Genomic DNA, 25,675 nt, shown 5'->3' with positions numbered 1-25,675 from the left:
CATAATTTAGCTTGAACCTGACAGGACTAACCCAGAATCCAAGAATCCCCCCCGTCCCCTCTATGTGGTAGCCATTGTGTGTTCATTTTACAGTATGAGAAGACGCTTTAAACTGAGTTTATTTCACTACTGTAACAACAATAAAATGTGCTTTTGCAAAGCACAACAAAATACATCTTGAATGTTTAAACATTGATGAAAGAACCGGGTTTGAAGCTTTTAGAGAAAGGTTCTGGATGCATGCATCAACAAGTCCTACATAAGAGCTCTTGTTGACTTTTTCTACACACCGCTTTAAAAAGAACAACAAAAAAAAAAACTTAGTGGCCGCACAGTGAACTCACTGTTAAATAATCCAAAGGGCAACGAGGGGATGATAACTCTGAGATGAAAACAAAAGTGAAAGAGACAGAAGGAGCTTTCCCCACGAAATAGTTACACTAAAAGCACAATATGAAAGTAGAATTTTTTTTAATTTATTTACACTCGAGGCCTGAAAAAGAACAGCAAAATCACAATATATACAATGAACCAACAAAATGTCAAAAAACTTAAGCAACAATGGGAAAAATTCCCAGTAATTTTACCAGAATTAAGTTGAAATAGTCATATTTTTTCAAGAAAGTTGAAATATAAAAAAAATTCCTGAAAATGAACAGAAAAATCACAATATATTAGATTCAATGTAAAAGCTCAGTGGATGACGGAACATTCTAAAAATACAATGAACCAATAAAATGCCAAGAAAAAATTAAGCAACAATGGGGAAAATTCCCAGTAATTTTACCAGAATGAAGTTGAAATAGTCATAATTTTTCAAGAAAGTTGAAATATAAAAAAAATTCCTGAAAATGAACAGAAAAATCACAATATATTAGATTCAATGTAAAAGCTCAGTGGATGACGGAACATTCTAAAAATACAATGAACCAATAAAATGCCAAGAAAAAATTAAGCAACAATGGGGAAAATTCCCAGTAATTTTACCAGAATGAAGTTGAAATAGTCATAATTTTTCAAGAAAGTTGAAATATAAAAAAAACTCTTGAAAAAGAACAGAAAAGTCACAATATATTAGATTCAATGTATGATTCAATAATCTGCAGTATTCAAAGTGCAAGGGATTACTGTAACTTGTAACAACAAAAGGGACGGCAACAATCTGGCGCAGGTTTGTTTTTTTTCTTTTGAGCCTCCCTGATTGCACCTGCTCCCCTGACACGGACACGTGAAAAGCTGCTATGCTACACTGACTTCCTCCAATTTCACACAGCATCGTATCTACTGCATCTTCCTTCACCAGGCTTCTGTGTCATGCACTGAATGTTCACTACAGCCGCGCTCAAGATTCATCTCTTTTGAGGGTGCAGCTCTTTCTTTGAAACGAGTAAATAATACATTATTATCCTGCGAGTATCCTCCTGCTATGAGGTAGCGCAAAACCTAATATCTTCCTTTTTATTTCTGCCATCCAAAAGCCTCTGTTGCCTTTCAAAATATTTTCAGACCTTGATCAAGTGGACGGCAAATTGCACACATTATGAATTAAAGGAATGCAGGAGCAATGTTCAAGTCCCTAACCTAGTCCGTTTTGTAAATGATGACCTCCTTTGCAGCCTCTCGTGAGCATTCCGATTAATATTGCTCATGTAATGACTTTTATTGTGTAGGAGACCGCTGGCAGGTAATACTTGGCACAATGAGCTCACCGGTCATTACGGTGACTCCTTAGCAATAAGTCAAAACTATTGCATGAAGAGTTTTTTTCCCTACTTAGTCCCGGCTCTTAGGAGTCTTTTTCACCTCACGGACGTGTAAAAATGCAAGCGCAGCATAAAAGGTGCCGTAGCGTGACGCAGACTCATAACTCAAACTCGAAAAGTGCAGACTTCAATCTGTCATTAAATGTTGAAAATCGGTGGAGTAAAACCACTTTTATGATCAAAGATGTGTCTTCACGTTATTTGCCATTTGTAAGCATGTTGAAAGCAAAAGTAAACACGCAACAGAATATGCATGAACAACCATTTGGTTGCAGAGAATGAGTGCCATGATCATTTCTAATGGAGGGGTATGGGACTTAACTGACTGAGCAGTATTTTTACGCACATTTACGTACATTTTTTGCCTTTCTGGAATAGATTAAATAGATTTACTTTGATTTCATATGGCAACAATTTATTCAGTTAGCATACGTTTTGGTTAGAGTCGAACCTTCTACTCAAACTAATGATGTAAACCAAGGTTCATCAAAACACAAAGGTGGTTTCTGTGCTGTGTCTTTGTCAACAATCATGTTGACATTTTTGCTCCTCTGGAAGAGATTAATTCGATTTACTAGTTGGCATACGTTTTGGTTAGAGTCGAACCTTCTACTCAAACTAATGATGCAAACCAAGGTTCATCAAAACACAAAGGTGGTTTCCGTGTTGCGTCTTTATCAACAATCATGTTGACATTTTTGCTCCTCTGGAAGAGATTAATTCGATTTACTAGTTAGCATACGTTTTGGTTAGAGTCGAAGCTTCTACTCAGACTAATGATGCAATCCAAGGTTAATCAAAACACAAAGGTGGTTTCCGTGTTGTGTCTTTGTAAACAATCACATTGTCATTTTTGCTTTTCTGGAAGAGATTAATTTGATTTACTTTATTTATTATGGACACAATTTATTCAGTTAGCATATGTTTTGGTTAGAGTCGAAGCTTCTAATCAGACTAATGATGCAAACCAAGGTTAATCAAAACACAAAGGTGGTTTCCGTGTTGCGTCTTTGTCAACAATCATGTTGACATTTTTGCCCCTCTGGAAGAGATTAATTCAAATTACTTATTGCAACAATTTATTTAGTTAGCATACGTTTTGGTTAGAGTCGAACCTTCTACTCAGACTAATGGTGCAAACCAAGGTTCATCAAAACACAAAGGTGGTTTCCGTGTTGTTGTCTTTGTCTACAATCATGTTGACTTTTTTGCTCCTCTGGAAGAGATTAATTCGATTTACTAGTTAGCATACGTTTTGGTTAGAGTCAAACCTTCTACTAAGACTAACGATGCAAACCAAGGTTAATCAAAACACAAAGGTGGTTTCCGTGTTGCGTCTTTGTCAACAATCATGTTGACATTTTTGCCCCTCTGGAAGAGATTAATTCAAATTACTTATTGCAACAATTTATTTAGTTAGCATACGTTTTGGTTAGAGTCGAAGCTTCTAATCAGACTAATGATGCAAACCAAGGTCCATCAAAATACAAAGTTGGTTTCTGTGTTGTCTTTGTCAACAATCACGTTGTCATTTTTGCCTTTCTGGAAGAGATTTACTCAAATTATTTTATTTCTTTTTGCAACAATTTATTTAGTTAGCATAAGTTTTGGTTAGAGTCAAAACTTCTATTCGGACTAATGATGCAAACCAAGGTTAATCAAAATACAAAGGTGGTTTCTGTGTTGTGTCTTTGTCAACAATCCCTTTGTCATTTTTGCCTCTCTGAAAGAGATTTACTTTTTTATGTTTTATGGCAACAATTTATTAAGTTAGCATGTTTTTGGAATGTGGGAGGAAACCGGAGTAACTGGAGAAAACCCACATTGAACCCGGGTCTCCTAGCTGTGAGGTCTGCACACTAACCACTCGACCGCCGTGCAGCCTCACTTCATAATAGACACGGAACATTGGTTACAGTATTAATTAATTTTTTTCGCTCGCCTTGGTCAAGATGGTTATCAGCCTACCGTTCATTAAACGACCCATACGTAATTTAGTTCATTTACTGCTTGTGGACAAGGATGACCAATCTTAAGGGTACGGGTGCCTTTTGGAAGCAGCGTTAAATAACGTCACTTTGACCAAGATGAAAGGATAAGCACAACAGAATCCAACAGAGATGGATGACGACTGGAACTGCTGAGCTCCAGCATTCACAGTGAGGCATCATCCACTCCGCTCCAACGAAGCAATCAAAGTCAAGAAGATAAATGAGGGAGAAACTGCCAGGGGAGAGTCAGCCATTGATCCAATGGAGAAACAAATCTGTCTTCCTTTATGTTAGCAGGGATCAGAAAAAAATATCTCAGCAGTCACCTGTGACTGGTTGTCTATTATTGTCAATTCTCAATACCGACTGCCTTTTCATATGGTTACTTTTCCAATTTTTCCTAATCCATGCTTTATATTGGTGATGGTAATGGTTTTATTTCATTTGAACATGCGTCGGATTACAATTGAATGCATCCCATAATCAGTTCCCAGTTCCACATGTCCAAAAGGAGTAGGAAGAAGCAAAGCTTATTAAATCCTACCCCTCCATCTGGTACTTTTACAATCAGTAATTGTTACATTTGTGCACTTCTTGCTTTCATAATATAATTTTTTAATAAAAAAAAAAATATTTTATGAATTTGTATTTCTTTAGTTTTATTTGATTTTTTATTTTTTGTCCCGTACCGAAGTACTCAGTGATATGAGCATCCAATGCCATAATGGGTACCATAGTAAGTGTCAATATAGTGATATATATAGCACATCATGACTGGTTCAAGACTCTTCATCCTTGTATTTAGCAAACATCAACTGCTTGTATTGATTCCACATACTGAAATGCTATGGCTAGCATAACGTAGTCCTAGCATAGAAGTGTTTCAAATGTACTTCTTCCCTGAGATCATATTTCTCCTCTCTTGTAGAGAAGTACTGGATGACATTTTTAGCTAATTGGTTATTTTTTAGCCTTTTGCATTATTTTAGCTGTTTGAAGATGAACTATATCAGCAAGTTGAAGTATTTGTGATTTTAGAAATAAGGAGTTAGTATGTTCTCTGTAGGCTGCATTATGAATTATCCATACTGACCTTTTTTTTGCGAGTGAAGATTGCTTTTATAGTTATTAGCCCATATTTCCACACAATAAGTAAGATATGGTAGAACCAGAGAGCAATAAAGAGTGTGGAGTGATTTCTGATTGAGAACACATTTTTGCTTTGTTCAATATTGAAATATTTCCGGCCACCTTATGTTGTATATTTGTAATATGAGGTTTATAGCTCATATTTTCATCTATTGTGATCCCCAGAAATGAATTTGCGTTCACTTTTTCAATGTCTACACCGTCTATTTGTATTTGCTGGTATGTGTCCTTTCTGCTGTTAGCAAACAGCATGATTTTAGTTTTATTTAGGTTCAAGGACAATCTATTATCATCAAACTATCTTTTTATTGTGACCATTTCTTCTCTGACATTTCTAATGATTTCATCTGTACTCCCTCCAGAACGAAAAGCAGTGGTATCATCCGCAAATAATACCAGCTTTAAGTCTTTTGTAGTTGAACAGTTTTGGCCCCAGTATTGACCCCTGGGGAACTCCGCATGTAACATTCTTTTTCATCATGTGTTATCTGGGAAGAGCGAAAAAGGGGAAAAAAATGAGTATAGATGAAGACTATATTTACCTATAAACAATGAACGACTGTATATTGGATGGCAGTAATACCATATTGAAACACAGTATTTTTCTAGTAGACTCCCTCACACAGTCACACCGTCCATGCAAACATCCTAGCTTCCCTCAGTAAAGTACTCCCTCTCAGTGGCTCTCAGACATAAGTACCTCTTGTTCCCCTGAGCTTATAGCCCTTAAGTGGACACAGTCACTGGTTTCCCCTCACCGCTAAGTCCGTGGGAATCCCTTTTTTTAAAAAAAAAAAAGAAGACATTTGAAGGATTAAGTTGCCTCTTGTTATAATTATGATGAATCTTGAAGAGATTGACTCTTCCTTCGAAAGGTACGTTTTACTGGCGCCCTTGACTGGTGAATGAGTCTGCTCCGAGACAAATGCAACTAAATCTACAATAAGCGGCCGTCGGAATATTTCCGGATAAAGTCGCCGCGGTTAATTGGTTCCAGACATGGACACGATAAAGGAACAATAGTAATACATGCAATATTTTTTATAGTTTGAGCACAGAAACCTGTTTATGACTTTATGAATGTTTTTTTTTACCATTATTAGAGCCCTCTAGGCATGAGATAGCACCCCTATAATTCAATTTACACTCATTCATTTTCTGCTTATCCTCACAAGGGTAAGGGCATGGTGGGGGGGGGGGTGGAGTTTATCCCAGCTGGTGGCCAGCCAATCACAGGACACATATAGACAAACAGCCATTCACACTCACATTCATACCTATGGACAATTTGGTGTGGCTAATTAACCTAGCATGTTTTGGAATGTGGGAGGAAACCGGAGTACCCGGATAAAAAAAACGCATGCACGGGGAGAACATGCAAACTCCACACAGAGATGGCCGAGGGTGGGATTGAACTCGGGTCTCCTAGCTGTGAGGTCTGCGCACTAACCACTCGACCGCTGTGCAGCCTTCAGCCAAATGCATTATGGGAAAATTAAAATAGTTTGTTTTTTTTAACTCGTATATTTCTTAGCTACCCTTAGAGTGTAACGCTGCTGTGTGATGAATATAGTGTTCTTAGTAAGATGACATTGTGAGTCAGACTGTTATACAAATATAGATTTGCTATGCCACTTATCCTCTCTTGGGTCGCGGGGGTGTGCTGGAGGCGGGGTTCACCCTGGACTGGTGGCCAGCCAATCACAGGGCACATATAGACAAACAACCATTCACACTCACATTCATACCTATGGACAATTTGGAGTGGCCAATTAACCTAGCATGTTTTTGGAATGTGGGAGGAAACCGGAGTACCCGGATAAAAAAACCCACGTATGCACGGGGAGAACATGCAAACTCCACACAGAGATGGCAGAGGATGGAATCGAACTCAGGTTGCTGTGTGATGAATATAGTGTTACAGATATAGATTTTCTATGCCACTTATCCTCTCTAGGGTCGCGGGGGTGTGCTGGAGGCGGGGTTCACCCTGGACAGGTTGCCAGCCTGGTCTGCGCGCTAACCACTACCAGCCTAAAACAGTATCATCATCATTCAATCATTATACTATTAATTAATATCAATCATTTACTATTTTAATACAAGAAAGTAGAGCAAGATGTCAAATAGATCCCCAATTTGTTTGAAGCTTGTCAATTTTATGGAATTGACCTTCCTGTAGTTTATGCATCTGAACCCTGGTCTCCTAGCTGTGAGGCCAGCGCGCTAACCACTCGACCGCTGTGCAGCCTTCAGCCAAATGCATTATGGGAAAATTAAAATAGTTTGTTTTTTTTAACTCGTATATTTCTTAGCTACCCTTAGAGTGTAAAGTTGCTGTGTGATGAATATAGTGTTCTTAATAAGATGACATTGTGAGTCAGACTGTTATACAAATCCTCTCTAGGGTCGCGGGGGTGTGTGCTGGAGGCGGGGTTCACCCTGGACTGGTCGCGAGCCTGGTCTACGCGCTAATAATACTATTAATTAATATCAATCATTTACTATTTTAATACAAGAAAGTAGAGCTTGTCAATTTCTGGAATTGACCTTCCTGTACTTTATGCATCATCCTCCACTTCACAACATGTAATAAGTGTGTTTATTTCTGCAATAACTATACTTCTTTAAATGTGTTAAATGTCCTCCAACTTAGAAAAACTGCATCAGTCACAATAGATTATTATACCTACAGCAGGATTTATGAAAGGTGCAAGGTTCACAGATGGGCTTATTAGAGAGTTAATTGCTTTGTCACTTCCCACAGCTGTGTGTTCCATTTTTAAACAACGTGTACGCAAGAATGTTGGAAAAACAAATCATTGCTTTCATTGCACAACCAATTATTATATCTCACTTACAACAAATATAAACATAACATTGGTATTTGTTTTTTTTCACAAAGACGTTGTTAGGTACTGAAGATCAATCTACGTTTATGTGTGTTTATGTGTGTGTGTGTACATTCCACAGTACACACACAGTACTTTATATCACCCTGTCTTTGAATCTGAGGATGGGCTGAGATTTAAAGCTTAGCTGCAGGAACCGTTTGGTTCAAGCTCTTTTGGGGGGGATTTGAGAAGAGAAGGCAGACAGACACTTTGTACACGCAGTATCAGTTCATCAACCTCCAACCCACACATGCAGTTCTACAAAGGGGGGGGGGGGGGTTTCAGAACCACGGAACAGAGAGTTACTCATGCATTGGGAGAATGTGATTTACATATTGGGAGGCTTCGGATGCTGATCCTGTTCAGGATCACAGCTGGAGTCCATCTGTCCGTTCACGTAAACAGATTGACGTCACCTGTCATCTGTAGATTGACACAATGATTCGTCATTTCGCATATATGGAATATTCCAATCTCTTGTCTATACTCTTATACTAAATGCTCTTGTCTAAATAAAATAAAATACAAAATAAAATAAAATACATTTATCAGAAATCCATGAATTTGCTGGGTTGTGAATGCTCTCATTTATCGCCGGTTCCCAAAATAATTTTTGTAAAATAATTTTTATGTTTTTAATTCTGTTAAACCCCTCAAAAAAACTCTTTCAAAATTCACATTTTATTAGAATTTTAATGATCAACTTATTAACAAAGATAGGACACAAGGAATTAACTGACTTGCGCATATTTCATTCATTTCTGATTGTGGCTTATCCTAGCGCAGTTAGGCTGGAGCTTTTTTGTATCCACCAGTAAAATATGCTGGTGGTAGTGTGACTTTCTGGGGCTGTTTTGCTGCTTCAGGACAGTATGTTTTTAGTTGGGAACTGATATTTTCCTGAAACGTACATATGTTCTACTGCTGCTCACTAAAGAATGGAAAAAGGCAGAATTTTTTTTTTCATGACAGAAAATTATGCTTGAAATGTAGCTTTTCCCACAAAAAATGTTTTTAGTTGGGAACTAATATTTTCCTGAAACGTAAGTATGTTCTACTTCTGATTACTAAAGAACGGAGAAAGGCAGAAACAAACTTTTTTTTCTGATGAAAGAAAATTATGCTTGAAATGTATCTTTTCCCACAAAAAAAATGTTTTTAGTTGGGGACTGATATTTTCCTGAAATGAACGTATGTTCTACTTCTGATTACTAAAGAACAGAGAAAGGCGGAAACAAACTTTTTTTTCTGATGAAAGAAAATTATGCTTGAAATGTAGCTTTTCCCACAAAAAAAAAAAAAAAGTTTTTAGTTGGGAACTGATATTTTCCTGAAATGTATGTATGTTCTACTTTTGATTACGAAAGAATGGAGAAAGGCAGAAACAAACTTTTTTTTTTCATGAGAGAAAACTATGCTTGAAATGTAGCTTTTCCCACAAAAAAAATGTTTTTAGTTGGGAACTGATATTTTCCTGAAACGTAAGTATGTTCTACTGCTGATTACTAAAGAACGGAGAAAGGCAGAAACAAACTTTTTTTTTCATGAGAGAAAATTTTCCCACAAAAAAAAATGTTTTTAGTTGGGCACAAGACACAAGATTGGTTGTAGTGTTCAAGACCATACAGATCAAATCTTCATAGGAAATAAATGAATGAATGAATTTTGTATTTATGATAAAAACCTTAATCCTGAACAACAACTTTAAACTAGCTCTTTTAAGACACAAACTATTAGCCTTTGGAGTGTGAATGAGTTTAAATTAGGGTATCAAATATAACTGATGATTATAAAAAATAATTAGCAATCATAGTGAGGGATGATCCAATCGGAAAGTAACAATCTGGCACAAAAGTACTGCGACAATAACTTCATACGCTGTTAGAAGCTAAAACATTGCCAAGAATAAAGGATGACACAATCGCTAGGAGGAATTTGGGTTCGTCCTTGACTTAACGGGAAGGCAGGGGAACTGCAGATTGGACACATTAACATATGTTCTACTTTAATGAGAAGGACAGATGGTGGGTCATTGTTTGGGGTTTTATCTCTTGTGACTTTGCAGCAAATGGGAAATTACTGACCAGGAGGGATGGAGGGAAGAGAAGACTTGAGATGAAAATGCGACACGAGAAAACTTTGGGCCAGTCAAGTAGGAAGCAAGTGCAGAGAAAATGTCAATTGATCCAAGATCCTACTCGGTTAATCTTTTCAGTTAATCTTCTTTCAGTTAATCTACTGTCAATATATGTGTTATACATATCACTATATTGACAGTTACTATGGTACCCATTATGTCATTGGATGCTCATATCACCTCGTACTTCGGTACGTGACAAAACAAAACCAAAAAAAAACTTTAATTATATTTGGAAAGCAGGAAGTGAACAAATATAACAGTTACTGATTGTAAAAGTACCAGATGGAGGGGTAGGATTTAATAAGCTTTGCTTCTTCCTACTCCTTTTGGACATGTGGAACTGGGAACTGATTATGGGATGCACTCAATTGTAATCTGATGCATGTTCAAATGAAATAAAACCATTACCATTACATCTCACACCAACAGTAAAATATGGTGGTAGTAGTGTGATGGACGGGGGTTTCAAGTCTACCCAAAAAAAAATCCCGAAGGAGAACCTGAAACCAACTTGGGTTCTGATCCAAAACCCATCAGCAAGACAACTGAAACAATGGATGTGAAGGGAAATGTAGCATTAATGAACGCATCATTAGCATTAGCATGTTTACATTCGATGATCCAATTCAAGAAACAATACAAGCAGTTGATGTTTGCTAAATACAAGGATGAAGAGTCTTGAACCAGTCATGATGTGCTATATATATATCACTATATTGACTATATTAAACTATATTAGGAAAGCAGGAAGTGAACAAATGTAACAGTTACTGATTGTAAAAGTACCAGATGGAGGGGTAGGATTTAATAAGCTTTGCTTCTTCCTACTCCTTTCGGACATGTGGAACTGGGAACTGATTATGTGATGCGTTCAATTGTAATCTGATGCATGTTCAAATGAAATAAAACCATTTTTATTAAATTAAAAAAATGTAATTAAAAAAATTAAATTATATTAGAAAGCATATGAAATAAAACCATAGAAAAAAAATTAAAATTAATTTTTTTTATTAAATACATTTTTTTTAAAATTATATTAGAAAACAACCGGTTTCCTCCCGACCACCTAAGTCAGCCAATCCAAGGAACGTCGACTTAAACGGCTTCAGCTGTAGCTCGCATTTATAGGATAATCCACCATCGTAATGTTATGCCCGGCTGTGAAATTGAGTGTATGAAATAAGCAATTTACAGTAGTAATGGTCCCATTGTTCCGTCGACAATGATTCCCTTGTCCGCTCGTTCTAATTCCGTTTGGTCACACAACTGCTGTCTTAAATGAGATTGTGTTTCCGTTCTCATCCGATGTCGCTCGCTCATCCCTTGGTGACATACTGAGAACCGTTTGTAAAAGCAGTCAATGTAACTCCAACGGCATCTTTGGTCTCATTATGGGTTGTTGGGTCTCTAAATTTAGATGCTTTGAAGCTGCTTAGGTACGGACTGTTGACTGCGGTCCTGACGGCTAAAAAGGTAACGGTTATTGCTCCCTGACAATGAAGAGCAATTTGGACTCCGCTGACTGTGTTGCTTATTTTTTTTTATTCCTAGCAACATACATAAGCTTCTCTACGCCATGAGGACTAACATGCTGTTTTCATGTGCAAGCACCTGCTGTCGGTTAGCGCTCACATGCGATGCCGGTGACAAGGATTTGGGTAATGGTCCAGCAACAACCCCGCGGACATAAGCTGTCGGAAACCCACAGAGAAAATGAGACTGACAACAGTACCCGGGACTCCTGCAGACATTTAAATGGGAAACGGAGAGGGAGGGGGCTGACCAACAAGACCCAGGCACAGATAACGTACAGCTGGGGTGTCCTATAGTCTATGGAATAATCATTATTACATGTATCAGCATTTAAGCACTGTGGTCTTCTTGTTGTTATGCAGAAAAGACTGAGCGACGACGACAGCTTCAAGGACCCCCCCCCCCCCCCCCCCAATTTCGGAAGTTAATCTCATCAATTATTGTGATGATATTATTATGGCAGGGGTCTCAAACTCAATTTACTTGGGGGGGCCACTGGAGCTAGGGTCTGGGCGAGACTGGGCCGCATCAGGTTTTAAAAAAAAAACACATTTATTAAAAACAGAAAAATGAATAAACTTTGCTTTGGTTTCGATTTTCTACAAGAAAAGCTCTGATAAAACATTCCACTTTTCTCAAATATCTTAATTTTTATTTTTCTGCACAAAATAAGATGAAAAATAAATAAACAAATCAAGAATAAAGAAAATCAATCAGTAATAAATAAATATAATAATAATAATAATAAAACGGCAAATAATAAAAACTTAAGAAACCACATATAGTTGGTGGGTAGACAAATTATTTTTTTTCAGATTTAAAATGAACAAAGCATTATTAGAGCCCTGTAGACATGACAAAACATGACTATAGTCACATTTATACTCTTTTTATTTACAACATATTGCGCAACTGCAGGGTCTTGAGACACATGCTAACTCGCAAACTAGAGCGCTAGCGACCTAAACGGTAGCCTCCAAGTTATTTCCTTTAAACTTAAATAGCCAAAAAATTACCACTTCCACACGGATAGGGAGGTTAACTATTAAGTTATTTAACCTTTAACATGAACATTAATCGAACGTAATAATTTTTTCCGGGTACATGATACCATACAGCATCCATAACAAACTAACATTAAACTTTCATATCAAGGCGGGGGCCTCAAACTGGTGTCCTACATTTGGCCTGCGGGCCGCGTGTTTGAGACCCCTGTATTACGGAGAAAGAAACGCTACAGGTGGAGTTTTACCGCCACAAAACAAATCTGAGGTGGCTTAGCCTGTCGGATTTCGTAAATGTTATCTTTCTTCCGCCATTTTATTTCCAACAGCCATTGGAAGCTCATTGCTCATTATGCACATCATTGCTGGGAGTGCATCGGTGGGGGGGGGGCATTATAGAAAAGCAATTTAGACAATGCACATGTTTATGTGAGTGTGTTTGTGGCACGCTGGTACAGTTTTGTCACCGAGGCGGACGGGGGGACTTCAGAGGTTTCAGGTTTCTGTATGCTTCCTCCAGTGTTAAGTGTCTCCATGAGGGCTTATTTGCGTAAGTGCATCACCCGGAGAGCTGTGATGTCATATAGAGGATATGGATGAAAGTTAGTGGGTGTCATTTTTATTGGCCTTGCAGTGTCAAGGGCAGACGGAATGAATGTTTGCATTTCAGCAACGCTTATCTCTATTGGTAGCTGAAACTCTTGTATCACACATCACCCTATTCAATAGTAAAAAAAAAAACAACAACAATGAGACAAATCACATACAGGCCGTGAACGTTACCTGGTAACTGATCTAATTGTGCTCCATTCTCGCAGCTTGGCCATTGATTGAATGAACACCAATGGTGGAGATTGATTTAATTAGGCATCTCAGGCCTGTGAAGCAGGCTTGCATGTAAATAAGTGTTTTGCATTTCTCCACAGTCAGGAGATAGGTAAGTCCTGGGTTCGAATCTCTGCTCGCAGAACCAGCTGGGATAGGGATAGTCCAAATCAAACAATGCACAACGATGAGCCAATTCAAGAAACAATACAAGCAGTTGATGTTTGCTAAATACAAGGATGAAGAGTCTTGAACCAGTCATGATGTGCTATATATATCACTATATTGACACTTACTATGGTACCCATTATGGCATTGGATGCTCATATCACTGAGTACTTTGGTATGAGGTACATTATTAAAAAAAAAAAAAAACAACAAAAAACCTTAAACTGTATTATGGAAATGTGATGCATTCAATTGTAATCTGATGCATGTTCAAATGAAATAAAACCATTACCATTGCCATTACAATTGAATGCATCCCATAATCAGTTCCCAGTTCCACAAAGGAGTAGGAAGAAGCAAAGCTTATTAAATCCTACCCCTCCATCTGGTACTTTTATGATCAGTAACTGTTACATTTGTTCACTTCCTGCTTTCCATAATACAGTTTAAGGTTTTTTGTTTTGGGGTTTTTTTTTTTTGGGGGGGGGGGGGGGTAATAATGTACCTTGTACCAAAGTACGCAGTGATATGAGCATCCAATGCCATAATGTGTACCATAGTAAGTGTCAATATAGTGATATATATAGCACATCATGACTGGTTCAAGACTCTTCATCCTTGGATTTAGCAAACATCAACTGCTTGTATTGTTTCTTGAATTGGCTCATCGTTGTGCATTGTTTGATTTCCTTACTAAATCCATTCCATAGTTTGATTCCACATACTGAAATGCTATGGCTAGCATAACGTAGTCCTAGCATAGAAGTGTTTCAAATGTACTTCTTCCCTGAGATCATATTTCTCCTCTCTTGTAGAGAAGTATTGGATGACATGTTTAGCTAATTGCTTATTTTTAGCCTTATTCATTATTTTAGCTGTTTGAAAATGAACTATATCAGCAAGTTGAAGTAGTTGTGATTTTAGAAATCACCACCAAGTCATGCTAGTCCTGACTCTCTCGGGCCCCCATCTGCTCCAACAATTCACTTTCTCTGAAAAAGATCTCAGGATCATGTTTTGTCCCAAACCTAGTCAAATACGTCAGCCATGATTAGCGCTAGCAAACACAGAAGGCACTCTCTGTACTGTTGTTGATGTTGTAGTAGTGAGACCAGTGATGTTGTTTGGTCTAGAGACAGTTCCACTGAGGAACGGACAGGAAGCAGAACCGGTGGAAGCAGAGATGAGGATTGGGAGTGACCACGATGGATAGGATCCGGAACAAGTACATCAGAGGGATATTACATGTGTTAGGCCTTGGAGATAAAGTCAGAGAGGCCAGACTGAGATGGTTCAGAGGATGCGGCCAGGTAGGAGGCGTCGAGGAAGACCAAAGACGAGGTTTATACATGTAATGAAGTTGGACATGAGGGTAGTATTTTTTCCGTCTAGGCCCCATGAGGCGGTTATTGCGTTGTGATGATCACAGCTTTATTCAAATCGTCTGCATTCACTACAAGAGAGTGAGAGCGTAGCTGGGTGACGCTGAGGTGAAGGTGCATGAACAGGGCGCCCTCAGAGAGGGCGAGCCAAGCGGCGAAGGACACGTCTCGAAGCTTGCAGCCCTCCTGTCATATTGGCAGACCTTGTGTATGAATATGGACCCAGCCCTGTCAAGATGGAGGAGATAACTCACTAGGGAGTGTGGAAGTGGGGGACAGCTCGGAAGTAAAGGCAAGGCCACATGAAGGAGAAATGTCATTCATATCCATGCTTTGTAATATGCTCTTCCCCATCACGATGTCTCGGCATGGCCGCTCATTAAAGATCTATTGATTTAGCTATTTTGAGGACACTGCTGGTTCTTTTTCCTGGTTGGTGCACATGACGCAGATTGTGTAGTCCTAGCATTGATAGTTGAATTCTAAGAAAATTCCAAGAAAAAATAGAACATGCAAACGCTACACAGAGATAGCAGAGAGTGAAATCGAACACGGGTCTCCTAGCTGAGTGTCCTGCGCGATAACCGTGCAGCACTGACAATTACGTAAATTATGTAAAACAAAAATGTTTGTGTTGTTTATGTTGGGGTATGGCTGCTTAGATATTTGGGCTAAATATATATGTTAAGGGGCTGCATGGTGGTCAAGTGGTTAGCGCACAGACCTCACAGCTAGGAGACCCGAGTTCAATTCCACCCTGGTGGGTTTTCTCCGGGTACTCCGGTTTCCTCCCACATTCCAAAAACATGCTAGGTTAATTAGCCACTCCAAATTGTCCATAGGTATGAATGTGAGTGTGAATGGTTGTTTGTCTATATGTGCCCTGTGATTGGCTGGCCACCAGGCCAGGGTGTACCCCGCCTCTCGCTTGAAGACAGCTGGGATAGGCTCCAGCACCACCGCGACCCTTGTGAGGATAAGCAGTAGAAAATGAATGAATGACACTATTTTTGAATAAACTTTGGAATGATTAATAACTGTCATGATTAATCACGCCATTAGTCTTAATATTTCCAATAATCAATCTATAATCATTTCAAATAGAAGTGAAAAACACAAAATACATGACCTACTGTTATTAATCGTGTTAACTACACCGTTAAGAGAAATATTTGCAAATTGCAATTCCCAATTTGCAAACTCCACACAAAGATGGCCGAGGGTGGAATTGAACCTGAGTCTCCTCCATAATATTATGTGTTTCATTAATATGAATGACAACAAACATCAGTTTGTCAATGAAATCATTGTAGGGGTTAAGTTTGCAAGATGGCTGCACAGCGCATGAGTGGTTAGCACACAGGCCACACATCTAGGAGACCTGAGTTCGATTCCATCCTCTGCCATCTCTGTGTGGAGTTCTCCCCTTGTGCATGCATGGGTTTTCTGTCACATTCCAAAAACATGCTAGGTTAATTGGCGACTCCAAATTGCCCATAGGTATGAATGTGAGTGTGAATGGTTGTTTGTCTATATGTGCCCTGTGATTGGCTGGCCACCAGTTCAGGGTGAACCCCGCCTCCAGCACACCCCCGCGACCCGAGAGAGAATAAGTGGCATAGCAAATCTATATCTTTATAACAGTATGACTCACAATGTCATCTTACTAAGAACACTATATTCATCACACAGCAACTTTACACTCTAAGGGTAGCTAAGAAATATACGAGTTAAGGAAAATAAAACCATTTTAATTTTCCCATAATGCATTTGGCTGAAGGCTGGTTAGTGCGCAAACCTCACAGCAAGGAGAGCTGGGTTCAATTCCACCCTCGCCCATCTCTGTGTGGAGTTTGCATGTTCTCCCCGTGCATGCATGGGTTTTCTCCGGGTACTCCGGTTTCCTCCCACATTCCAAAAACATGCTAGGTTAATTAGCGACTCCAACTAAGGAAAAACTGGCAATACGGAGTTATTCCAACAAGTGAAAGAAAAACTGGAGGAAGTCAGTATCACGTGATGTGGGTGTTTACGTTTTACTGGGCATGCCCCATTGACTATTCTGGTTGATTATAGCGGCGCATGTAGACACGCGATTGGAATATTCCTTTCCATGTATACCATTGCTTTCGGAAAGGTCATTCGGAAAGAGAAAAACTGATCGTGGATCATCTTACATTATCATTAATTCTTGGTGAGTAGCTATGCTAGGCATATTGTTCCATTTTACAGTTCGCCAAGGATCCTCGAAGAAACACATGAACACATCATGAACTCGAAGACAGCTGATACTTGGTCTCACACACACACACACACACACATATAAATACACACTATTGGACAAAGGGCGTGAAAATGGATTCAAGATGAACTCCCCATGCACCCAAGCTGATCTTGTGTCTTGCAGTAATCCATTAATCCTTTTTTTTCAGGTTTTAATTGTGTTGGTGCTTTGGGACATGGGGGCAAGTAGATCATGTCAGACTGGTTTATCATTTGGAAATTTGATTTGCCTAATTAAACGCTGTAGCATTCTTTATTCCTTGTAAATTGCTGATAGAGGACACATTGGCGAGAAACAGAAACATGCTCTATCGTCATTTCACATGGGAACCGGCGACAATGTGGAGTGGGGTGGCTTTCTTGGGTGGGTTTTCTACTGCTTTTCCTCACGGGGGTGCTGGAGCCTATCCCAGCTGTCTTCGGGCCGGCCAGAGGCGGGGCACACCCTGGACTGGTGGCCAGCCAATCACAGGGCACTTATAGACGAACAACCATTCACACTCACATTCATACCTATGGACAATTTGGAGTGGCTAATTAACCTAGCATGTTTTTGGAATGTGGGAGGAAACCGGAGTACCCGGAGAAAACCCACGCATGCACGGGGAGAACATGCCAACGCCACACAGAGATGGCCGAGGGTGGAATCGAACTCAGGTCTCCAAGCTGTGAGGCTCTCGCGCTAATCACTCGCACACCATGCAGCGTAAAAACATCTTATTTTCCCTTATTAAGTCTACTATATTGAGTAATGTGAGTATAAAGTTCACTATAGGGGTGTTACTTCATGTCTAGAGGGCTCTAAAATTCATTAATTCATTCATTTTCTACTGCTTATCCTCACGAGGGTCGCGGGGGTGCTGGAGCCTATCCCAGCTGTCTTGGGGCGAGAGGCAGGGTACACCCTGGACTGGTGGCCGGCCAATCACAGGGCACATATAGACAAACAACCATTCACACTCACATTCATACCTAAGGACAATTTGGAGTGGCTAATTAACCTAGCATGTTTTTGGAATGTGGAAATTGGAATTTGTTGGAATTGTATTTATCTTACTATCTTCTTTGTAGATGAATCATTTGGTGATACAATTTTTTTGTAGTACATAATCAAGTATGTATGTATGCTGTCACTGAATGATGTGCGGTGATGAACGTGTCTTACAAAGTCAGCTTTTAGTCACATGATGTTGGAGCTTTGATCCTTTGTGTCATTAAAAAAAACAAACATTTGAGCTTGTTTACTGACTTAATTCTGCTTGCTACCTTAGATACAGATTAACAGAGGCTGCAAGAGAAGGTAAGCTTGTATTATGTTGATACTAGCAAATACATTCAAGTGTAATGCGGTGATAGGATGGTAGAAAGTATCAAATTTTGTATTTTTCGTCATTATGCAATAATTAATCGCAGTTAATTGCTTCTAAGGTAGACCCTAGTGAATTTCTGTAATTTATAAATGGAATATTTTCATAGTTGGAGCATAGAAATGATCTTGTGAATATGAGTTTTAATATTATTAGAGCCCTCTACACATGAAATAACACCCCTATAGTCACATTTATACTCTTATTACCCAATATAGCAGACAGAAAGTATACCATAGATGCTAGGGGAGTGTACCCCGCCTCTCGTCCAAAGACAGCTGGGATAGGCTCCAGCAACCCGGAAACCCTCGTGAGGATAAGTGGTAGAAAATGAATTAATTGATTAATTAATTTTAGAGCCCTCTAGACACGAAGTAACACTCCTATAGTGAACTTTATACTCATATTACCCAATATAGTAAACATAATAAGAGAAAATAAGATGTTTTTACGCTGCATGGAGGACGAGTGATTAGCGCGAGGGCCTCACAGCTAGGAGACCAGGGTTCAATTCCACCCTCGGGCATTTCTGTGTGGAGTTTGCATGTTCTCCCCGTGCATGCGTGGGTTTTCTCCGGGTATTCCGGTTTCCTCCCACCTTCCAAAAACATGCTAGGTTAATTAGCGACTCCAAATTGTCCATAGGTATGAATGTGAGTGTGAATGGTTGTTTGTCTATATGTGCCCTGTGATTGGCTGCCGACCATTATGATGCTTTAGTCACGGTTGCACTCCATTTTGTTTCGGCACAGGCGTCCCCACCATGGCCAAAGACGCGTTGGCAGAGGCAGGCTGTTATTTCGATGAACTCAACAAGCTACGTGCGCTGGAGCCAGACGTCAGTCAAAAGACGTCGGAGCTCAAAGAAGACTGCAAAGATTTCGTGGACAAAATCGTGCAGTTTCTGAAGATAGTCAGCGGTCTAATGGAGTTGGTGGACAAGCTGGCAAACGAGACGGAGAGAGAAAAACTGAAGGCCCTCGGGACGAGGAACCTGCTGAAGTTTGTGGCGAAGCAAAGGGAAGCCCAACAGCAGCAGTTGCAGGTTCTTATTGTCGAGAAAATGATGCAACTGGAGCGATATCGCGTTGAGTACGAAACCTTGTCCAAAGTGGAATCGGAACAAAACGAGTTCATCAATCAGTACATTCTGCAGAAGTGACGATGAGACCACGAGGACGTGCCAACTGAAGACCCAGATAGGAAAAAGCCAACTCAAGTTCTTCGGAGGTGATCTTGACTGATCTCACCATCCTTCGCATCACCTCCTGAGATTTTTTTGGGCCTTAACTAGGACTCTTCCATGTTCCTCACTAGGTTCCTCAAGAGTGGAACTGCTGAAATCTCTGACCTAGTTTATTGTATCCTGCCCCTAAACCATGATGTTGAATCATCTCCAGACAAAGTTCATGTAGGTCAAGGGTCTGTGATCTTACCAAACAAATTTTGTCTTCAAATAATTAGTGCCCCGAGTTCAATCCCATCCTCGGCCAAATTGCAGTCCATGAACAATCAGCAACATGATTGGCAGACGTGTTAGCACCCAATCGTATTAGCATTGATTGCAGTCCGTCCAAATAAAATCGAAATCCAAAATTTAGAGGTATTGTATTACTTTGCGTACATGTCGTACGTGTACTGTCGTCGCTTGCAATATTGTGGTTCGATTGTAGCTACCTTGCTATATTGTGTTTTTTTTTTAATTACCACTGTTTCATGGTAGACTATGGTATATTATTACTCAGTGATATGTAGTATTATGGTCACAATAATGACACAATAATTGAAATATTACCAGTACATTACATTACCTGATCACTGCATGAAGAGTGAATGAAGTTATCCTCCCGTATCGTGTGGAAGTGGTAAGATTTGGGTTTATACATTTTGAAGAAACTGGTTAGCACACAGGCTGCACGGCAGGCGAGTGGTTAGGCCACACAGCTATGAGACCTGAGTTCCATTCCACCTTCGGCAATCTCTCTGTGTGGAGTTTGCATGTTCTCCCCGTGCATGCGTGGGTTTTCTCCGGGTCCTCTGGTTTCCTTCAAAAACATGCTAGGCTAATTGCTGACTCCAAATTGTCCACAGGTATGAATGTGAGTGTGAATGGTTGTTTGTCTCTATGTGCCCTGTGATTACCTGAACACTGCATGAAGAGTGAATAAAGTTATCCTCCGGTATCGTGTGGAAGTGGTAAGATTTGGGTTCTTAGATTTTGGAGAAACTGGTTAGCACACAGGCTGCACGGTAATTTTCTGATTTCAACAATCTTGAAAATTATCAGGGGTGCCCAACTTTTTCATACCGCTGTTTATCCGGGGGTTGGGAATGTCGCCAGAGCTAGCGATAAAGTTGCCAAGTTGGTCAGTAGGCAGTCAACATTACTGATGCCTAGTAACCACAATACCACATATAAATTATTATTACAATATTTGTTGACTAATAATAGGCCATGGTCAACCACGAAAACAGCCATCGTGTGTATGCATTCATTTTTTAAAAATCGCGATACTTCACTTTTTTTTGTACAGTATTAATAATTCAGGGGAGTGCATAAGTAACCGTGAAACGTCCCACGAGGACGGCCAGTAAATTCAAATTCACCCCTTTCCCAACTTCTCAGTGTCCTCCCCCATCACCCACACACGGCGTCTGTGTACCAGCTACTGTACCTTCTAAGATGATGTTTTTCTCCTCTTTTGCACTTGTGCTTTCTCTCTCAGGAATGAAATCTTTTCATGTGGGTGAGTGTGGTGGAAGAAACCCAGAAGGGCAGTGAGGGGGGTGGGGGGGGGTTGTTATGCACCGCATCTGCAGATTCTTAAAAGATTCTGTGCATAGTGCTGAGGTGTTAGCGCTACTTCTGTGCACAAGCCTCCTACATCAATTATTAACCCCGTGCATGTGCACTTCTGAATGAAAGGCAACACAATCAAAGTCAAACGTAATGGTAATGGTAATGGTAATGGTTTGATTTCATTTGAACATACATCAGATTACAATTGAATGCATCACATAATCAGTTCCCAGTTCCACATGTCCAAAAGGAGTAGGAAGAAGCAAAGCTTATTAAATCCTACCCCTCCATCTGGTACTTTTACAATCGGTAATTGTTACATTTGTTCACTTCCTGCTTTCCTAATTTAATTTAATTTAAACTTTGTAAAAAGTATATTAAAATAAACAGTAAAAATGAAAAATTAACAGTAATTTTACAAGAATAAAGTCAAAATATGAAGAATAAAAATTTGCAATTTAACAAGGAAGGTTACGATAACGTCCTAACATTATGAATAAAAACATTATTTGAGTATCTTGAAATTAAATAGATACGTTTCTGGAAAATGTCAGTTCCCAACTAAAAAGGTATTTCAAGCCTAATTTTCACTTGTGTTTTGCAACTGTGACAGCACAAATAGCTAACTTTAGCACACGTTTTACATCAGAAAAAACATTTATTTACAAATATAACACCATGAACTATGTATAATTTTCACATTTAACCGATGTGTGTGTGTGTGTGTGTGTGTGCATGTGTTAAAATTCAATACAACCTTCTGCATGCTACACTCCTCCACTGTTTCTACCTTTTTCCGTTCTTTACTAATCAGCAGTAGAACATAGGTAAGTTTCGGGAAAATGTCAGTTCCCAACTAAAAATGTATTTCAAGCATAACTTTCACTTATGTTTTGCATTTGTGACAGCGCAAAAAGCTAACTTTAGCACAAGTTTTACATCAGAAAAAGCATTTATTTACAAATATAACACCACGAATATGTACAATTTTCACATTTAACTGAAGTGTGTGTGTGAGCATGTGTTAAAATTCCATAGAACCTTCTACATGCTACACTCCTCCACACTCTAATTTCCCTCTTCCCAGTCATGTGTGCCTCTTCAATTCTTTCATTCATTCTATTCCATCACCTTGTGGCCATTTTTATGGCTTAAAATTGCCCTGAATTGTTGCAACATCACCTCTTTTTGCCTCTCATGCAAAAAAAATGTAAAAATATGGGCGTTTGGGTTTATAAAAATGTATAACTTTGGTATTGAATTTTGTTATAACATAGTACATTCCTGATCAAAATGTAATCAAAGTTAAATATAACTTCCATTATTTCACTGACACACTTTCATCTCCAAAGGTGTCCATCGCTATTTGTGTTGACCCACACAATGTTCTCACCTCAAGGCTCCCGCAGCAGTTGTCATATGACGCTGAGCTTTAGTCCAAATGGAAATTTCGAGCTACTTTTCTAAACGTCTACATGTGCTTTTGTCAGTGTGTCATTGTGTAAAGAATACACCCGAGCGTCCGTCCCGTGTGTGCGCTTGCGTTTGCCGAGGAGCTGATGAATGGCTCTGATTAGCGGTGAGGGTAACTTTGCAGCATCCCACAGGATTACACGGCATCGCCAGCATTAGGGAAACAACCACTGAGGCAGAAAATCACTTTCAGATAGTGACACACACACACACACACACACACACACACATTGTGAATACTGTAATTTACTGCACTACAACCTGCAATGTGTGTGTGTGTAGCATTTTATTATCTTACAGTGCTAGCAAGACAGACATGGGCTAAATATTACTGCTTTCACGCTCCTGGAAAGACTTTCTTCCGAAAAACATTCCGATCATATGCAGTAGATCCCCACCCGTTCTCGGTTTGAAATTTTAGGGAGTGATTTGGTGGCGCTATCTGCAGGGGAGAAAGAGTACTGCAGCAATTGGTGTCACGCAAGTCAATTCACTCAACATTTTATAGCAGGAAGATGTTTGAACAAGACACGATGTTGTTGATACGACCTGTACTTCGGTCTCAATGTGTAAAACCTCATTTCAAATGGTTTTAATAACTGATACCGCATAGTAATATTATAGGGTTTAGAGTAGATATCTTAATTTATAAATCGGTCTGGCGTATAAGTCGTAAGAACGGCCAACCTATGCAAAAAAGTGTGACTTATACTTCGGAAAATACGGTTTATATTTTCATTTATAAGTCGCTCTGGAGTATAAGTCGCAAGAACAGCAACTTATGAAAAAAAGTGCGACTTATAGTCCGGAAAATACGGGAATGTACTTTGCGTACATGTCATACGTGTACTGTCGTCACTTGCAATATTGTGGTTCGATTGTAGCTACCTTGCTATATTGCGTTTTTTTAATTACCACTGTTTCATGGTAGACTATGGTATATTATTACTCAGTGATATGTAGTATTATAGTCACTAGTGAGCAGTAATGACGCAAAACATTGAGACATTACCTTAAATTACATTACCTGAACACTGCATGAAGAGTAAATAAAGTTATCCTCCCGTATCGTGTGGAAGTGGTCAGATTTGGGTTCTTACATTTTGGAGAAACTGGTTAGCACACAGGCTGCACAGCAGGCAAGTGGTTAGGCCACACAGCTATGAGACCTGAGTTCCATTCCACCTTCGGCAATCTCTCTGTGTGGAGTTTGCATGTTCTCCCCATGCATGCGTGGGTTTTCTCCGGGTCCTCTGGTTTCCTTCAAAAACATGCTAGACTAATTGCCGACTCCAAATTGTCCATAGGTATGAATGTGAGTGTGAATGGTTGTTTGTCTATATGTGCCCTGTGATTACCTGAACACTGCATGAAGAGTGAATAAAGTTATCCTCCCGTATCGTGTGGAAGTGGTAAGATTTGAGTTCTTAGATTTTGAAGAAACTGGTTAGCGCGCAGGCCACACAGCTAGGAGACCTGAGTTCGATTCCACCCTCTGCAATCTCTCTGTGTGAAGTTCGCATGTTCTCCCCGTGGGTTTTCTCCGGGTACTCCGGTTTCCTCCCACATTCCAAAATCATGCTAGGTTAATTAGCGACTCCAAATTGTCCATAGGTATGAATGTGAGTGTGAATGGTTGTTTGTCTATATGTGCCCTGTGATTGGCTGGCCACCAGTCCAGGGTGTACCCCACCTCTTGCCCGAAGACAGCTAGGATAGCTCCAGCACCCTCCCAACTGAATGTCCACTGAATGTATCACACCGACCCTGGAGAAAGGTAGCATACGTGTCCTGAAGCGTGGAGCCACTCCCGAGTTACTGTGCACACATGCAAAATATCCATTTATCAGGCATTTGATTAACATAAGTGGTGGGCTGCTGACTGGGGTGTTTCTTGGTCCTGGCATGTTTGTCTGTGTACTGTTCACATGAATACAAGAGGCAAGCATTCAGCAGAGGGTGGAATTGAACTTGGGTCTCCTGGCTGTGAGGAGGATTCCACCCTTGGCCATCTCTGTGTGGAGTTTGCATGTTCTCCCCGTGCATGCGTGGGTTTTCTCCGGGTACTCCGGTTTCCTCCCACATACCAAAAACATGCTAGGTTAATTAGCCACTCCAAATTGTCCATAGGTATGAATGTGAGTGTGAATGGTTGTTTGTCTATATGTGCCCTGTGAGTGGCTGGCCACCAGTCCTGGGTGTACCCCGCCTCTCACCCGAAGACAGCTGGGATAGGCTCCAGCACCCCTCACGACCCTCGTGAGGATAAGTGGTAGAAAATGAATTAATTAATTTTAGAGCCTCTAGACATGAAGTAACACCCCTATAGTAAACTTTATACTCACGTTACCCAATATAGTAGACATAATAAGAGAAAATAAGATGTTTTTACGCTGCATGGCGAACGAGTGATTAGCGCGAGGGCCTCACAGCAAGGAGACCCGAGTTTGATTCCACCCTCGGCCATCTCTGTGTGGAGTTTGCATGTTCTCTCCGGGTTTTCTCCGGGCATTACGGTTTCCTCCCACATTCCAAAAACAAATCGTGAGGATAAGCGGTAGAAAATGAATTAATGAATGAATTAATTAATTAATCTCCAATATTTTTGCACAAAACAAGAAAACATGCATATTTTTGTGAAAATAAACATAGAAGAGAACCGAATACGGACTTTTCCACCAAACGATGCTACATGGGAGCTATATGTGAACGCCATCTGGGGGTTGCTATAATATGCTGTGATGTATCAACCTTGCATTCCAGTGCACAGATATGGAGTATGATGAATTAAACAGTTAAAAAGAAGGTAAAAAAAAAAAAAAAGGGAGGTGTATTTTATTTTCCCCTGACGTTATGTCACATTGCCTGGCATGTGCGGCAAACCCACCCAGCAGGAAGGCTGC

General features: G+C 39.8%; 1 protein-coding gene across 2 annotated transcripts in view; it reads left to right on the top strand.

The window, feature by feature from the left end:
- LOC131134308 (intraflagellar transport protein 20 homolog) overlaps window positions 1-20,644 on the top strand; it is a 31,976-nt gene extending 11,332 nt beyond the window's left edge. Inside the window, exons 2-3 of one of the 2 annotated variants that reach the window (XM_058079439.1) lie at window positions 18,404-18,432; window positions 19,252-20,644. In XM_058079439.1, coding sequence (XP_057935422.1) covers window positions 19,263-19,661 — 399 coding nt within the window. In that variant the 5' untranslated portion in view covers window positions 18,404-18,432; window positions 19,252-19,262 and the 3' untranslated portion in view covers window positions 19,662-20,644. The remainder of the gene's footprint in view (window positions 1-18,403; window positions 18,433-19,251) is intronic. The other variant, XM_058079446.1, reaches the window with a different exon arrangement.
- The last annotated feature ends 5,031 nt before the right edge of the window (window positions 20,645-25,675 follow it).

This window comes from Doryrhamphus excisus, chromosome 1 (assembly GCF_030265055.1).
Source record: "Doryrhamphus excisus isolate RoL2022-K1 chromosome 1, RoL_Dexc_1.0, whole genome shotgun sequence".
In the NCBI taxonomy this organism is placed as follows: domain Eukaryota; kingdom Metazoa; phylum Chordata; class Actinopteri; order Syngnathiformes; family Syngnathidae; genus Doryrhamphus; species Doryrhamphus excisus.
The sequence above is the reverse complement of the archived record's forward strand: the minus strand, read 5'-3'. Positions and strand labels throughout refer to the sequence as shown.